Source organism: Oryx dammah, unplaced genomic scaffold (genome assembly GCF_014754425.2).
Source record: "Oryx dammah isolate SB20612 unplaced genomic scaffold, SCBI_Odam_1.1 HiC_scaffold_29, whole genome shotgun sequence".
Classification (NCBI taxonomy): Eukaryota; Metazoa; Chordata; class Mammalia; order Artiodactyla; family Bovidae; genus Oryx; species Oryx dammah.
This window is the reverse complement of record NW_024070213.1, coordinates 14,371,845-14,387,787: the sequence shown is the minus strand read 5'-3', so window position 1 is coordinate 14,387,787 and position 15,943 is coordinate 14,371,845. Positions and strand designations below refer to the sequence as shown.

Below are 15,943 nucleotides of genomic sequence, written 5' to 3'. Positions count from 1 at the left end.
ACTCCAGTCTTCCTGCCTGGAGAATCCCATGGACAGAAGACCTGGTGGGCTACAGTCCATGGGGGCGCAGAGAGTCGGACACAACTGAGGCGACTGAGCATGCATGCACACAGTCTGTCAGTGAAGCAACATTTAAAATTGGGCAGAGATGGGGTGTGGTGATGCGAGTAGAGCGTGTTCACCATGCTATGCTGAGTGGTCCAAAAATGCCTGTTAAAGGCCATCCCCCGCCACCCACCTCTCCTCATCCTCTGCTAGGGAAAAGACCTGAAGCATCACTTCCTACCTGATTCAAGAATTGGGTCACCCTGAAGTTCTTGACCTTGAAAGGTGGTTTCTGGATTTGAAGCAAAGGCTTACTCTCAACCTGGACCCAGTGAGAAAGAATTGGAATAACGTGTGACTTGGTGTCATCGTCAGTGCCCAATGCTTATTTTGCTTCATTACAATAAATGGGATGCACACAAAGCCAGCTCTCCTGACCCCCAAGCTAGGAAGAGCTGAGAGAGGCTCAAAGAACAGAATGAATGAGTGAATGAACAAATACCCAAACAAATGATCTTTCCACCAGTGCTTATCCTGAATTGACTTGCCCAAGAGTTTTCACACTTTAAAAAATTTCACAGAATGCTTGCTTCAGATAAAATCTTAACCAGGTGCCTTGGACATGGGAGGACATAAAAGCAGAGCTGCTCTTTCTAAAGAGAAGAAAATGTCTATGATCTTGCCCAGAACCTCTTTTCCCCTCAGAGTGGCTCTGAAGGTACCTTAGCAGAGTGAAAGTGAAGTCGCTCAGTCGTGTCCGACTCTTTGCAACACGTGGACGGTAGCCCACCAAGCTCCTCCGTCCATGGGATTCTCCAGGCAAGAATACTGGAGTGGGTTGCCATTTCTCTTCACCTTAGCAGAATCTACCAGAATATAGGAGTCTGGACACCAATGACCTGATCAGAGTGTACTTCACCTCTAGAAAGAGGTGGGGTGGGAAAGACCAAATAGCAGAGCTGTGACCCACTAAAGGGCAGTAAGCTCACAGTGCAGGGGTGTGACATAACACATTTTTGTTTTTTTAGTTATTAAGTCATGTCTGACCCCGTGACCCCATGAACTGTAGCCCACTAGGCTCCACTGTCTATGGGATTTCCCAGGCAAGAATACTGGAGTGGATTGCCATTTCCTTCTTCAGGGGATCTTTCTGGCTCAGGGATTCAACCCATGTCTTCTGCATTGGCAAGCAGATTCTTTTACCCCTGAGCCACCAGGGAAGCCCAGCATAACAGATCTGTTACCTAAAGGTTATGCATTTACTTTAATATTCATTTAAAAAACTATAGCACATTAAACCTGTAATTTGGTGGTTGTTATTATATAGGACGGAACTAAAATTTAAGTGAAAAACAGAGTGTGAGAACTATGTAGATATGGCAAAAAGCATGACGGTAGCACCAAAATGACTCAGGTTTAGCAAAGACACATTACAGCTTGAATCTAGGTTCTGTTCTTTGAGCCCACAGGTTCTGTTTCCAGCTCTTTATTCAGTTCAGTTCAGTTCAGTTCAGTCACTCAGTCATGTCCGACTCTTTGCAACTCCATGAAATCGCAGCACACCAGGCCTCCCTGTCCATCACCAACTCCCGTAGTTCACCCAAACTCATGTCCATCGAGCTGGTGATGCCATCCAGCCATCTCATCCTCTGTCGTCCCCTTCTCCTCCTGCCTCCAATCCCTCCCAGCATCAGGGTCTTTTCCAATGAGTCAACTCTTCACATGAGGTGGCCAAAGTATTAGAGTTTCAGCTTCAGCATCAGTCCCTCCAATGAACACCCAAGACTGATCTCCTTTCGGATGGACTGGTTGGATCTCCTTGCAGTCCAAGGGGCTCTCAAGAGTCTTCTCCAACACCATAGTTCAAAAGCATCAATTCTTCAGCACTCAGGTTTCTTCACAGTCCATCCATACATGACCACTGGAAAAACCATAGCCTTGACTAGACGGACCTTTGTTGGCAAAGTAATGTCTCTGCTTTTGAATATGCTATCTAGGTTGGTCATAATTTTCCTTCCAAGGAGTAAGCATCTTTTAATTTCATGGCTGCAGTCACCATCTGCAGTGATTTTGGAGCCCAAAAAGATAAAGTCTGACACTGTTTCCACTGTTTCCGCATCTACTTCCCATGAAGTGATGGGACCAGATGCCATGATCTTCGTTTTCTGAATGTTGAGCTTTAAGCCAACTTTTCCACTCTCCTCTTTCACTTTCATCAAGAGGCTTTTTAGTTCCTCTTCACTTTCTGCCATAAGGGTGATGTCATCTGCATATCTGAGGTTATTGATATTTCTCCCAGCAGTCTTGATTCCAGCTTGTGCTTCTTCCAGCCCAGTGTTTCTCATGATGTCCAAAACTGAGACACAGCTGGTGCCAGACCCACATCCATAAAACTTGGTATCCGGGCCACAGTGAAATAGAAACTGGGTACGATACTTCAACTTAATACTACCCAGCACAGCTAAGCCCTCCAGAGACTTGTCATGATGAGGACTATAAAAAAAAAAATTTGGCACAGCATGTGGGATCTTAGTTCCTCATCCGGAGACTGAACCTCTGCCTGCTGCATTAGAAGTGCAGAGTCTTAACCACTGGACCACCAGAGAAGTCCCCGATTTAATTTATTTATTATTATCTTTTTGCCACACTGTACAGCATTCAGGATCTTGGTTCCCTGACCAAGGATGGAACCCAATGCATCCTGCATTGGGAGTTCGGAGTTCAACCCCTGGACCACCAGGGAAGTCCCTGATGGGACTATTCAGAACAGTCCATCTTGATTTCCTAGAAAAGGGACATAGTCTAAAGAAGAGGGGGCTACATTAAGCATGGACCATGGCCTCAGACAAAGCTAATTTAATGGGCTAACGTGTACCAGATGGAGGATTTGCTTGCCTACTGGATGGACAATGATGCTGTCTGAGCAAAAACTGCAGTTGCAAATCTGAGTCCTAACTTTTCACCAAATAACTTTGTGGGGATTAGCCATCAACAATGTGACAAGTTGGCTTTGAGGATGAGCTGGGGAAAAGACTGGACAAATTAAAAGAACATCACAAGGGCTTTCCTGGTGGCTCAGTGGTAAAGAATCTGCTTGCTTTCCCAGGAGACACAGTTCGATCCCTGATCCAAGAAGATCCCACATGCTTCGGAACAACTAAGCCCAAGCACCACAATTATTGAGCCTGTGCTCTAGAGCCTGGGAACTGCAGCTACTGAAGCCTGAGCGCCATAGAGCCCGTGCCCTGCAACAAGAGAAGCCACTGCGATGAGAAGCCACCCACTGAAACGAGCGAGAAGCCTGTGCAGCAGTGAAGACCCAGCGCAGACAAAAACAAATAAATAAAAGTATCTTTTAAAGTACATTACAAAACACAACCAAAACCAAATGCCAAACAAAAAGCATGGGCATTGAGTGATAGCAAAGCAGAAGGTGACCACTGTGACTGCAGTCCATCCAGGAAGATGTCCATCCAGGGGGTGGCTCTTAGAAGGGGTGTGGCTTGACCTGAGCCTTCATTGGAAGGGAGGGTATGGAACATGCTCATTGGGTGAAAAAACAGAATCGGGGCATGCTCTGAAGGTCTTCACGGCTCACGCTGGTTACGCTGGAGCAGAGGGTGGCCTGTGGAAGGCACTGAATAGCCAAGTTAAGACACTTGGTCATTATCTTAAGGAGATGGAACTAAATGTAATGTGATATCCTGGGTGGGATTCTGCAACAGACCAAGGATGTTAGGTTAAAAAAAACAAGGAAATCTGCCCCAAGTATGGATGGAGTTTTGTTAATAATGTATCAATATTGGCTCCCTGGTGTGACTATGTACTATAAGAATATAAGATAATAATAGGGAAACAGACATGGGGTATGGAGTGGTATAGGGGAACTCTGTACTGTCTGCTTAATTTTTCAGAAAATGTAAAACTGCTTTTTAAAAAGACTATTAATAAAACACCCAAAATCTCTGAGGGGAGTGACAATATCAGAAGGACTGTTACCTAGGACACAATAAAAGCTTGTTACATGTGATCCACAGGAGAGAGTCAGGTCAATGTGTGGAATATAGAGGGAAGTCGTTTCTGGGACAATAAAAGGAAGGATTTTCTAAAGTCTAGAGCTCACGAGCTAATGAGTGCCCCATCACTGGAAGGACAGAGTCCCTCTGGTGAGCATTTGTGAGAAATTTGCACGGACTTGGGGGTGGCTGGGTAGATTAACCTCCAAAATTTCAATCTGTCTATAAGATTCATTCAAGTGACAGCTGGGAGTGTGTCTTAAAGCAATCCTTCATCTTTCTGTGGAACCAAGACTCAGAACTGCTGCACAGAACAAGGCTTCTCAATCTTTGTCACAGTACACCACACATAAAAAATGATATTTGCAAGACAAGCCAGGTAAAGAGAGGAGGCAGGTCACAGATGCCATCCACCCTGTGTTCCAGCTGCTCCAGGCCTGACCACCCTGAGGACCGCTGGCATCTCTATACACCTGCACCCACTCACAGGACCGGCAGGTTGCACAAGTATATGAACTTCCTGCTTGTTTGTCTCTAGCAGTTTCCTCAAGAGGCACCCATCGCCCATGATAACCCTCATTGTACCGCAGCATCCCCAGGAGGTAGGAAGAAGAGTGTGTGATCACCTGCATCCACCAGGGCAAATAGAAACTTTCCTTTAAGACTATGAGCTTAATGCATTATTCTGTGGCCTCTTACTGATCTCTGAGCCAATTTAACAGGAGTCTCTTTAACAGTCCTGAACTCTGAGTCCAGATTAGGAATCTGCAGTGTAAAACAGATTTTATTCAAAGGGTACATGGCATTGGAGAGGATTCCTGTGTTGTTTGAGACCTGGGCCCTGGCAGGTGGCTGGAGAAAGCCTCTGGAGGGGTAGGGGGTGGAAGATAAAAAGATGGGGCCTTGGAGAAGGTCATCAGGCAGTCTTCAGGACCTCCTTTTATTTCAACAAAGCTCTAGGAGGCCTGCTCAACAGCCAAAACTCAACTTTGAGACTCCCTTATTTCCCAAATGTTTTAAATGAACACAGGCTGCTTTTATAATTTAAAAATGCCACTCTTGGTAAATCGGTGCAGCCAATGTGGAAAACAGTTAGGAGGCTTCTCAAAAAGCTAAAAACAGAACTAACATATGACCCAGCAATTCCACTCCTGGGTATATATCCCAAAAAACAAAAACATTAATTCAAAAAGATACATGCACCCCAGTATTCATAGCAACATTACCCACAATAACCAAGACATGGAAACAACAAAAGTGCCTATCAAGAGATAAATGGATTAAGAAGAAGTGGCAAATATATGCATGGAATACTACCCAGCCATTTAAAAAGAATAAAATTTTGTCACTTGCAGCAACATGAATGGATTTGGAGGTCGTTATACTAGGTGAAGGTAAACAGTGTTTTCTGAGTACCAATGTGCTGTGCTGAGTTGTTCAGTCATATGTGACTCCTTACGTCCCCAGGGACTGTAGCCCACCAGGCTCCTCTGGCCAAGGAGCTCTCCAGGAAAGAATACTGGAGTCAGTTGCCATTTCTTATTCCAGGTATCAGCTGCACATATATCTGTTCAAACTACTGCACAATTGTACTCATCTCACATGCTAGCAAAGTAATGATCAAAATTCTCCAAGCCAGACTTCAACAGTCAGTGAACCATGAACTTCCATACGTTCAAGCTGGATTTAGAAGAGGCAGAGGTACCAGAGATCAAATTGCCAACATCTATTGGATCATCAAAAAAGCAAGAGAGTTCCAGAAAAACATCTACTTCTGCTTTATTGACTATGCCAAAGCCTTTGACTGTGTGGATCACAATAAACTGTGGAAAACTCTGAAAGAGATGGGCATACCAGATTACGTTACCTGCCTCCTGAGAAATTTGTATGTTGGTCAAGAAGCAACAGTTAAAACTGGACATGGAACAACAGACTGGTTCCAAATAGGAAAAGGAGTACGTCAAGACTATATATTGTCACCCTGCTTATTTAACCTATATGCAGAGTACATCATGTGAAATGCCAGGCTGGATGAAGCATAAGCTGGAATCAAGACTGCTGGGAAAAATATCTATATCCTCAGATATGCAGATGATACCACCTTTATGGCATAAAGTGAAGAAGAACTGAGAGCCTCGATGAAAGTGGAAGAGGAGAGTGGAAAAGTTGGCTTAAAGCTCAACATTCAGAAAACGAAGATCATGGCATCTGGTCCCATCGCTTCATGGGAAATAGATGGGGAAACAGTGGAAACAGTGTCAGACTTTATTTTGGGGGGCTCCAAAATCATTGCAGATGGTGATTGCAGCAATGAAATTAAATTGGAAGGAAAATTATGACCAACCTAGATAGCATATTGAAAAGCAGAGATATTACTTTGCCAACAAAGGTCCGTCTAGTCAAAGCTATAGTTTTTCCAGTGGTCATATATGGATGTGAGAGTTGGACTATAAAGAAAGCTGAGCGCCGAAGAATTGATGCTTTTGAACTGTGGTGTTGGAGAAGACTCTTGAGAGTCCCTTGGACTTCAAGGAGATCCAACCAGTCCATCCTAAAGGAGATCAGTCCCAAATATTCATTGGAAGGACTGATGCTGAAGCTGAAACTCCAATACTTTGGCCACGTGATGGGAAGAACTGACTCATTGGAAAAGACCCTGATGCTGGGAGGGACTGGGGGCAGGAAGAGAAGGGGACGGCAGAGGATGAGATGGTTGGATGGCATCACTGACTCAAAGGACATGAATGTGAGCAAGCTCCGGGAGCTGGTGATGGACAGGGAAGCCTGGTGTGCTGCAGCCCATGGGGTTGCAGAGTCAGAAACGACTGAGCGACTGAACTGACGATAACTGGCAAAGGTTTAGTAAATACTTTAAATAGTTTTTATGTATTAAATAAATATATATATATAGTTTCTATTTTATTCACATGTTTTATATATTATATATAAATATTCAACAAATCAGTAAGAAAAAGACAACACAAAAGAAAAATTTAAGCAAAATCAGGCACAGCCAGGCACTCCACAGAAGAAGAAACACCAATAGCCAATAAACATATGAAGAGAGAGAGGTTCAATCTCATGATAATCATCAAAATGCAAATTAAAATAGAATAAAATATTGTCATGTCTTCTAAACTGGCAAACTAAGAAGCCACACTGTATCAAGGAATAAAAAGGGTGTGTACCAGCAGAAACGTGTACATCTTACAAGAGGCCAGGTACATTCATGCTGATGCTTTAGAAAGTATTGGTGTCATCTGGTAAAGTGAGGCATTCACATACCCTGGCACCCAGCAAACCCCTCCTAAATTCATGCTCTAGAAACCCCTGCACGTATGCACCAGGAAGACATGCGGTGTTTTTAATGGCAAAAACATAAGGTAAAAAACACTCACCCATCAAAACTGATAGGAAGTGCAGTACGCCCAATACCACTGAATGTGGCAGTGAAATTGATCCATAAACAGGTTCCCAAGAACAATATTCACATGTCGAAAGGGCAGGCACAGGCACTGATCAATCAGTGTGACGACCTGATCAATCCAAGTGAAACCAGTCAAATGCTGTCCAGTGTTTGTTAGTACGGAGCTACAGAGTGTGCTTTAAGAGAAGACTGAGCAGTACCATTCAAGACATATAAAAGCATGCAAAATTAAATAATACATGGTTAATGGAATGATGAATGTAAAACTCAAAAGAGTGGTTATCTCAGGGGGGTCAACGGACAGGGTGAAATAAGATGGGGAGGGACACACAGGGGCCATCTTTCTTAAACTGTGCGTTGGAAACATGCAAGAGTGCCTACTGTATACTATCCTTTAGACCTGACACATATACTTAGAAATTCTTTTTATTATTATTTTTTAAAGATGTTTTGATGTGGGCCATTTTTAAGGTCTTTATTGAATCTGGTACCATGTTGTATCTGTTTTATGTTTTGTTTTGTTTTGTTTTGTTTTTTGAGCCACAAGGCATGGTGGGATCTTGGCTGTCTGACAAGGGATCATACCTGCACCCCCTGTATTGGAAGGTGAAGTTTCAACCACTGGACCGCCAGGGAAATCTCTGAATATTCTTTTATATATACTCAACATTTAATAATAAAAAACCATTTTTTAAAAAGTGTGAATGAATTACAGAATAAAATCTGAATTCTGATTTCAGCCTTTATTAGCAGAATTACTTTATCCGGTAACTTGCTTAATCTCTTTAGTTCTCAGTTTCCTCCTCTGTAAAATGGGGGTGCCGACTCGCTCAACATTGTTGAGAAAAGAAAATATAGAAACATATGGGGTTGGGGCTGTATTTCTAACATCAACTCATCCCACCTCCAATGTCAAGCAGATGGACGCTAATTTTCATGGCCTGAAGAAGTATTCAACAGGAGTTAGCTACCTGCTCTGATTAATTCTGGTGCTCAGAGACATGCCCCCGTTCCTGCTTGCCCCATGTCCTTGTCAGAGCAGCGGAAAGTAAACTCCAATCTTTGTCCTCCTCTCTCCCCAAATTGAGAGCACCTTGGGAATGCAAAAGAAAACCACTGGTACTTACTAAGTAGATCTCAGGAGGAAGAGTGGGGTTCTAGGAGAAAATGGGAAACAGCAGGTAAGCACTGTACTTCAGAACCTCAAGTCCACCCAAACACAAATATTATGTTATGTGATGTGCTGATGTTTCATGGAACCATCAATTCTAGATTGGCTGCTTATGGTTATATTCAAAGTTCACCCCATAAAAAAATAAGGTCACTCCATAGATATGAGTTCACTCCATAAATAATGGTGAAAGTGAAAGTGTTAGTCACTTAGTCATGTCCAACTCTGTGACCCCATGGGCTCTATCCTACCAGGTTCCTATGTCCATGGGGTTTTCTAGGCAAGAATGCTGGAGTGGGTTGCCATGCCCTCCTCCAGGGGATCTTCCTGACCCAGGGATGGAACTCGCATCTCCTGCGGCCCCTGCATTGCAGGTGGACACTTTACTACTGAGCCACAGGGGTAGCCCAAGGGTAGAAGAGAAGTAACAGAATGGGTGCCTACTCTCCCAAGGCTCAGCACGTGTGCTGAGATACTCTGTGGCACCCAATCACTTGTCTGGGAAACTGCAGTTAGCAGAGCTCCCTTGCCCACACCTCTCCCAGGTAAGTCCCCTGGGACGGCCCCACCTGAGAGCCCAGAGTTCTGACTCTGCTCCGGTCCCAGCAGTGGCTTGTTTTCTTTGAAAGGAATGGACATGAGTTTGAGTAAACTTCAAGAGCTGGTAGTGGACAGGGAGGCCTGGCGTGCTGCAGTCCATGGGGTTGCAAAGAGTCACACACGACTGAGCAACTGAACTGAACTGCTTACTATCTAGAGCATCACCCGTTTCTCAAAGACAGCCAAAATCAATTTTCTAAAAAAATTATTGGATTATAGTTGATTTACAGTGTGTTAGTTTCAGGTGTAGAGCAAAGTGAATTCAGTTATACATATATTACATATAATATGTAAACTTACATTTATACATATACATATATGCATTCTTTTTCAGTTCCTTTTTACATACATTCTTTTCTCATATAGGTTATCACAGAATATTGAGTAGAGTTCCCTGTGTTATATACAGTAGGTCCTTTTTGGTTATCTATCTTATGTATAGCAGTGGCTATAATTAATCCCAAGCTCCTGATTTACCCCTCCCCCTCCACATTGTCTGAAATCAATTTTAAAAGCCACATTTTAAAAAACTTTCTTGACTGAAATATTATCAAGATCCACATTTAAAAATACTTACATATTAAATTATTATAAAACTACCTTTATAACAGAATATTAAATATCATGAAATAAATACAAATTATTATTAGTTCATTTAAATATGTGAATCTTTTCAAGATTTGTTTGCATCAGTTGTTGCTGCTGCTGCTGCTAACTCACTTCAGTCATGTCTGACTCTGTGTGACCCCATAGACGGCAGCCCACCAGGCTCCGCCATCCCTGGGATTCTCCAGGCAAGAACACTGGAGTGGGTTGCCATTTCCTTCTCCAATGCATGAAAGTGAGGAGTGAAAGTGAAGTTGTTAGGCTACCCTTGTAAGTTATAAATTTAAATAGTATTTTTAAATGATGCTGTCAATTTGTGAGTTAACAAATGACAACATATGTGAATTTATCTTGAATGTGATTTTTAATTTTATTTTTTGACTTAATTGCAGCAGAATTTTCTTTCCTTAAAATTAATTTAAATAAATATGTGAAGAAACATATAACAGAGTTGCCATTACTCATCAAAGAGGCATGGGATAGACTTGTTAAGAATATGGGTTTCAATTTTATCCTCCACTCACTTGTTTATGGCCATAAACCAGTTAACTTCACCTGAATCTTAGTTTCCCTGTCTGTAAAATGGAGACAATAACAGTACTGGCCACTAAGATTTCTGTGGGAGCTATCTAAACACTCAACAAGCTAAATACTCAAGCAGCTAAAACAAAAAATGTAAACTGCAAAACTCATGACAATTTTGCCAAAGTAAAATCACAACCAAGATCATTCTGTTTGCATATTTTAAAATGTGAACAGAATGTTACTTTTCTTATATTGTCATATTTGCTGTAGATTTACTATTTCAAATATGTTGTATTAATTTTTGTTTTATCAAAGGAGATGTTTCGGTATTCATAAATCTTCTGCAAATGTATACACTGCAAGATGTTTTTTGTTGTACATGATAATAGCAGGAGTAGGGATGGGGAACAATGGATTTTCCGTTAGGGTATAAATTTTATGAAGTATAATCCCAAGGGGGTAAGGCCAGGGTTAAATCTGGAAAACTGCTTGGAGGAGGGGGCCTAAAAGTAAGAAGGAGGTGGTGATGGCCTACAGAGGAGTTTTCACTAGGCCTTGGGTAGCTGCTGGACTCGCTCTTCCCACTCAGTGATGCAGGCAGGGTTCAGGAAGTCAAACCAGAATGCTCTGGGATAAAGTCTGCTGCAAATTTTTCAGAACAAAGATCCCAGACAATATGACCTTGTGAGTAAGTGATAAAGTCCATACTAAAGGCATTAGATTAGAAAATACACCTGATTTAGAAGTTGACCTTCCAGAGGGTTAGGGCACTCTGTCACCGCATCACAGTATTAGTGCCGTGGCATTTTGCTAGCTTTCGAGGCAGAGTGAAACAAAAAACAGCATGACTGTGCTAGGAAAAACAGAAACAGACCTTTTCTGAAACAGTTCTTGGCTATTTGATCGAAACCAGGACACTTCCAGTACTGAGCCCAGATAAACAGGGCAGGGCTGCAATCCATGGGGTTGCAAAGAATTGGACACGACTTGGTGACTAAACAAGAACAACACAGAGCAGAATAAAAGGTGCTTCGGAAGCGACACTAACCCAGGATTCCTCACATGCAGGTCACCTGTTAGATTATTATCCTGAAGTCCGAAAGTTCAAGAAACCATACAATGGCCATCCAGCTTGTTTTCACTCTGGCCCACCCAGACCTGGCTCTGCCCCTTCCCTTCCCCGTCACCACAGATGCTTGGGGCACAACAGTCCCACTGGGTCCTGAGTCCCCAAAACTTCACAACAAAACCTTCCTTCTCCCAAATGAAATGCAAGGGTCCTTACCTTCACAGAGGTGAGATTTTGTTTCTTTGTTGCTTTCAAAATTGGGAAGGATGTCAAACTGCCTTTCCTTGGCTTTTTAGCATCCATTTCAGTCCTGCAGAAGGAGACAAAAAGATAAACCGGCATTAGAAGTAAAACACAGCAAGTCCCCTACACACAAAACTTCAAGTTGCGAATTCTCAAAGATGCAAATGTGTGTTCACACGTCCAATCACAGAAGTTAGTTCACGCGTCTGGTGTCCGTTGTCACATGCATGCAGCCTCTAGAGCTGGGTGTGCTTTCGTGTACTTTACCTTACAGAACTGTTGCTACACAACATGAGAGCCTTACTAATGAAGACCTGATGGAATTGGAGGCCCAGGGAAAGGACAAATGTAGACAAGAGGGAGATAAACAAACTGAAGAACAGAAGAGGTACACGGAGCAGGCGATGACAAAGAGACTGTCTTTATTTCAGGAGGCACGGTTAGTTTTGGGGGCTTAGGACCTGAGTGTCGAACAGGGCACAAAGGCTGCAGCAGCCGTTCAGAACAAAGTCCAGCGCTACCACACCATCTATGATGAGAAAAAAAAAAAAAAAAAAAGAGCTACTTCCCAGAGGTCACTGGATCGTTTTTCCAAGAGGGGTGATAGAACTGAATCTGACAAGGAACCAGAAGCCGTGCTGTCAACATCAGGCACGAGTGAACTGGCAGCTTGCCCTCCATCTCCTGTTGTTGACCATCCTTTAGCTCCACCATCGCCCCCCTCCTCTCCCTCCTCCAGTCAGTAACTCTTCTTGCCTGGTCACTCGATGCCAGCCCCTGGGTGCAAGCTGTTGTCTTGTCCTATTGTACTTTTCAAGGCACTGTACTGTAAGCTTAGAAATGTTTTATTTACTTTTTGTTTGCCTTTTATGTGTTATTTGTATGAAAATATCATAAAGCTATTGCAGTGTAGTACTATATAGTCGACTGTGTTAGCTGGTGCCTAGGCTCACTTTGCTGGCCTTACAAATAGGTTGGACTTAGCGAACGCGCTCTCGAAAGGCAACTCGTTTGTATGTAGGAGACTGACTCTATAAGTAACGGTCCCCACCCCCTGGATGGGAAGAATGCCGGGCAGCCTTGGAGAAGAGAAGGTAGCACGTCTAATTATGGCTGAGGCGCCGCTGTTACTCTTGTCTCCCTTCTGGTGGCCTACGTGGACACTGGATATTCTTACCTGCTCATGGCAGCAGACCGGAGCCAAGGCAGGGCGAGGAGCCAGGAAGGAGGTTAGCAGCTCAGGACATCAAGCAGAAAGCCCCACCTCTGTCTGCTGACTGCAGAGTAAACCATTCTCCAGCCGCCAGCATCTTTCCCCCTAAAATATGGACCTACTCATGGTCACTTATTAGCTTAAGTGATCCACGCTTCTTCTGGATTTCACTGGGTCACATTTGCACCTTCTTCCTTCTAAGCACAACTCCCTAAATAATCAACTCATGGCAAGAGGGAAAACTAACTCCCATAAGCTTATGGACTCTAGCTAAAGTGGTGACTTGAGGAAATGGATGATCGAGTCTTAGAGGGTTCTCACGCCACCATCAACCTCCTGTCACATCAGCAGACCTCCGCTGAGACTCCAGTCCATCTCTTGGAAGCCCGCTTTTCAGCCCCTCACTCTAGCAAGAGCGAAGGGAGTTAAAAATCCACAAAATAGGAGCAGATCAGGCACCAAAGCAAATGTTATCACAGCTTCTGCAAACCACTCCAGCCGTAAGTTCTTGAAGTGTTAGTCACTCAGTCGTGTCCAATTTTTGTGACCCCATGGACTGACTGCAGCCCACCAGGCTCCCCTACCTATCGAGTTCTCCAGGCAAGAATCCTGGAGTGGGTTGCCATTTCCTTGTCCAGAGATCGAACCTGGGTCTCCCACATTGCAGGCAGTTTCTTTACCATCTGAGCCACCAGGGAATAAGCTCTTGGGGACACGCTAATAAGCAGTGACAGCACCATGATTGTGAAGTTATTCAGAGGAATACTGCTTTGAGGACTGAGATTTTGAGTTCCTATTATTTTTCATGGGTCAGAGTTTTCCTGCTTCTACAGCCCATTACTATCTCCCTCCTCTGGATTTCAACACTTTTGTCTATAGAGGTCATTTTGTCATTTGGTCAACAGCGTTAGTGTTAATCATCATGTGTTAGAGCTAGTGCTAAGTCAATTCAGTTGTGTCTGACTCTGTGTTCTTATGAACCATAGCCTGCCAGGCTCCTCTGTCCATGGGATTCTCCAGGCAAGAACACTGGAGTGGGTTGCCATTTATATGTGTCTGTTTCTATCTTGTCAATCTCCTGGGGACAGGAATGGTGAACCGGGATTTTATTTTGTTTTATATTTATCATGGGGACAAGGACAGCAGCTTGCATTTGAAATCTCTTGGTACAAATTTGCTGAAAGGAAAGACATCTAAAACAGCTTAGGTTAATTTGTCTGAAATGTTCAGATCACCGTGTGCCAGATACTGTGCCAAGCATAGAATAATCACATATAATAAACCAGAATCCTTGCTTTTAAGAGTTCAGAATCTGGTGGGCAAGACAGACTGTAAACAGTGGCACTGCATTATTGCAAGCATAACAATCTTGTACATAATGTTTCCTCTATGTATGAAAGTGGAAGTGTTAGTCGCTCAGTCCTGTCCAACTCTTTCCGAGCCCACCAGGCTAATCTGTCCCTGGAATTTCCCAGGCAAGAATACTCGAGTGGGTTGCCATTCCCTTCTCCAGGGGGTCTTCCTGACCCAGGGATCAAGCCCGTGTCTACTGCATCAGCAGGCAGGGAGCTCACCACTGAGCCACCAGGGAAGCCATATCTACCTAGACCAAACTTCAAAGCCCAGGAAGGAAATACATCTTTTGAGATTCATCTGTTGTAATTTCAGGATTTCTACTGCAGTAGATCTTTCTGCCCGGGGACCACATTCAGGACAGAGACTGTGGCAAGATACAACTTGCAGGGAGTCCCTTTACAATTCTGGGAACAGGAGATGGTGTATTTAACACACTTCTTCTGCCAAAGAGAACTCCTTAGCTTCTATGCAATTCTCCCTGATACTTTCCATGGTCCACAGATTCACAGATGCTTAAGAGCTGGAAGAATTTTTAGAAGCTATCTCCCCCTCTCATCCCACCACTGGTGTGAATAACTTTCTCAAGAGGATTCCAAGTAACCACTCATCTCTGCTTGAATATTTCTGGAACAGAACTCACTGTTTTCCCAGGCAACCCATTTCACATCCAGCTGTGAACCTTCACATGGTTGGACCTCCATCAATGTCAATTGGAGAAAATGATCTTGAACAGCATCCCCTGCTGACAGCTGTTCTCCTTTGCAGATACCTATTCCCTGCCGACAGCTATTCTCCTCTGCTGAACCTGTTCTCTTCCGCTGACACCTGTTCTCTGCTGACAGCTGTTCCCCTCCGCTGATACCTGTTTGTCTCTGACACCTGTTCTCTGGATGACACCTTTTCTCCTCCGCTGACACCTATTCTCCTCTGTAGATACTTGTTCTCCTCCTCTGACACCTGTTCTCTGCAGACACCTGTTCTCTGCTGACACATGTTCTCCTCTGCTGATACCTGTTCTCTGCTGACACCTGTTCTCCTCCACTAACATCTGTTCTCTGCTGACACCTGTTCTCCTCTGCTGACACCTGTTCTCTGCTGACACCTGTTCTCCTCCACTGACACCTGTTCTCCTCCACTGATACCTGTTCTCGGCTGACACCTATTCTCTGTTGATACCTGTTCTCCACTGATACCTGTTCTCCTCCGCTGACACCTGTTCTCCTTCACTGACACTGTTCTCCTTTGCAGATACCTATTCCCTGCCAACAGCTGTTCTCCTCTGCTGACACCTGTTCTCTTCTGCTGACACCTGTTCTCTGCTGACAGCTGTTCCCCTCCGCTGATACCTGTTCGTCTTCCACTGACACCTGTTCTCCTCTGCTGACAACAGCATGTTCTCTGCTAACACCTGTTCTCCTCCATTGACACCTGTTCACCTCCGCTGACATCTGTTCTCTGCTGACACCTGTTCTCCTCTGCTGATGCCTGTTCTCCTCCGCTGATATCTGTTCTCCTCCACTGACATCTGTTCTCTTCCACTGATATCTGTTCTCCTCCACTGACACCTGTTCTCCTCCTCTGACACCTGTTCTCTGCTGATACCTGTTCTCCTCCACTGACACCTGTTCTCCTCCACTGACACCTGTTCTCCTCTGCTGACACCTGTTCTCCT

The 15,943-nt window shown here is 44.0% G+C and overlaps 1 protein-coding gene across 1 annotated transcript in view; it reads right to left on the bottom strand.

The window, feature by feature from the left end:
* Positions 1-15,943, bottom strand: part of DYRK4 (dual specificity tyrosine phosphorylation regulated kinase 4) — a 44,641-nt gene that overhangs the window by 24,476 nt on the left and 4,222 nt on the right. Inside the window, exons 2-3 of the mRNA XM_040233757.1 lie at positions 11,676-11,769; positions 287-367 (exon numbers count right to left, since the gene is read on the bottom strand). Coding sequence (XP_040089691.1) covers positions 287-367; positions 11,676-11,769 — 175 coding nt within the window. The remainder of the gene's footprint in view (positions 1-286; positions 368-11,675; positions 11,770-15,943) is intronic.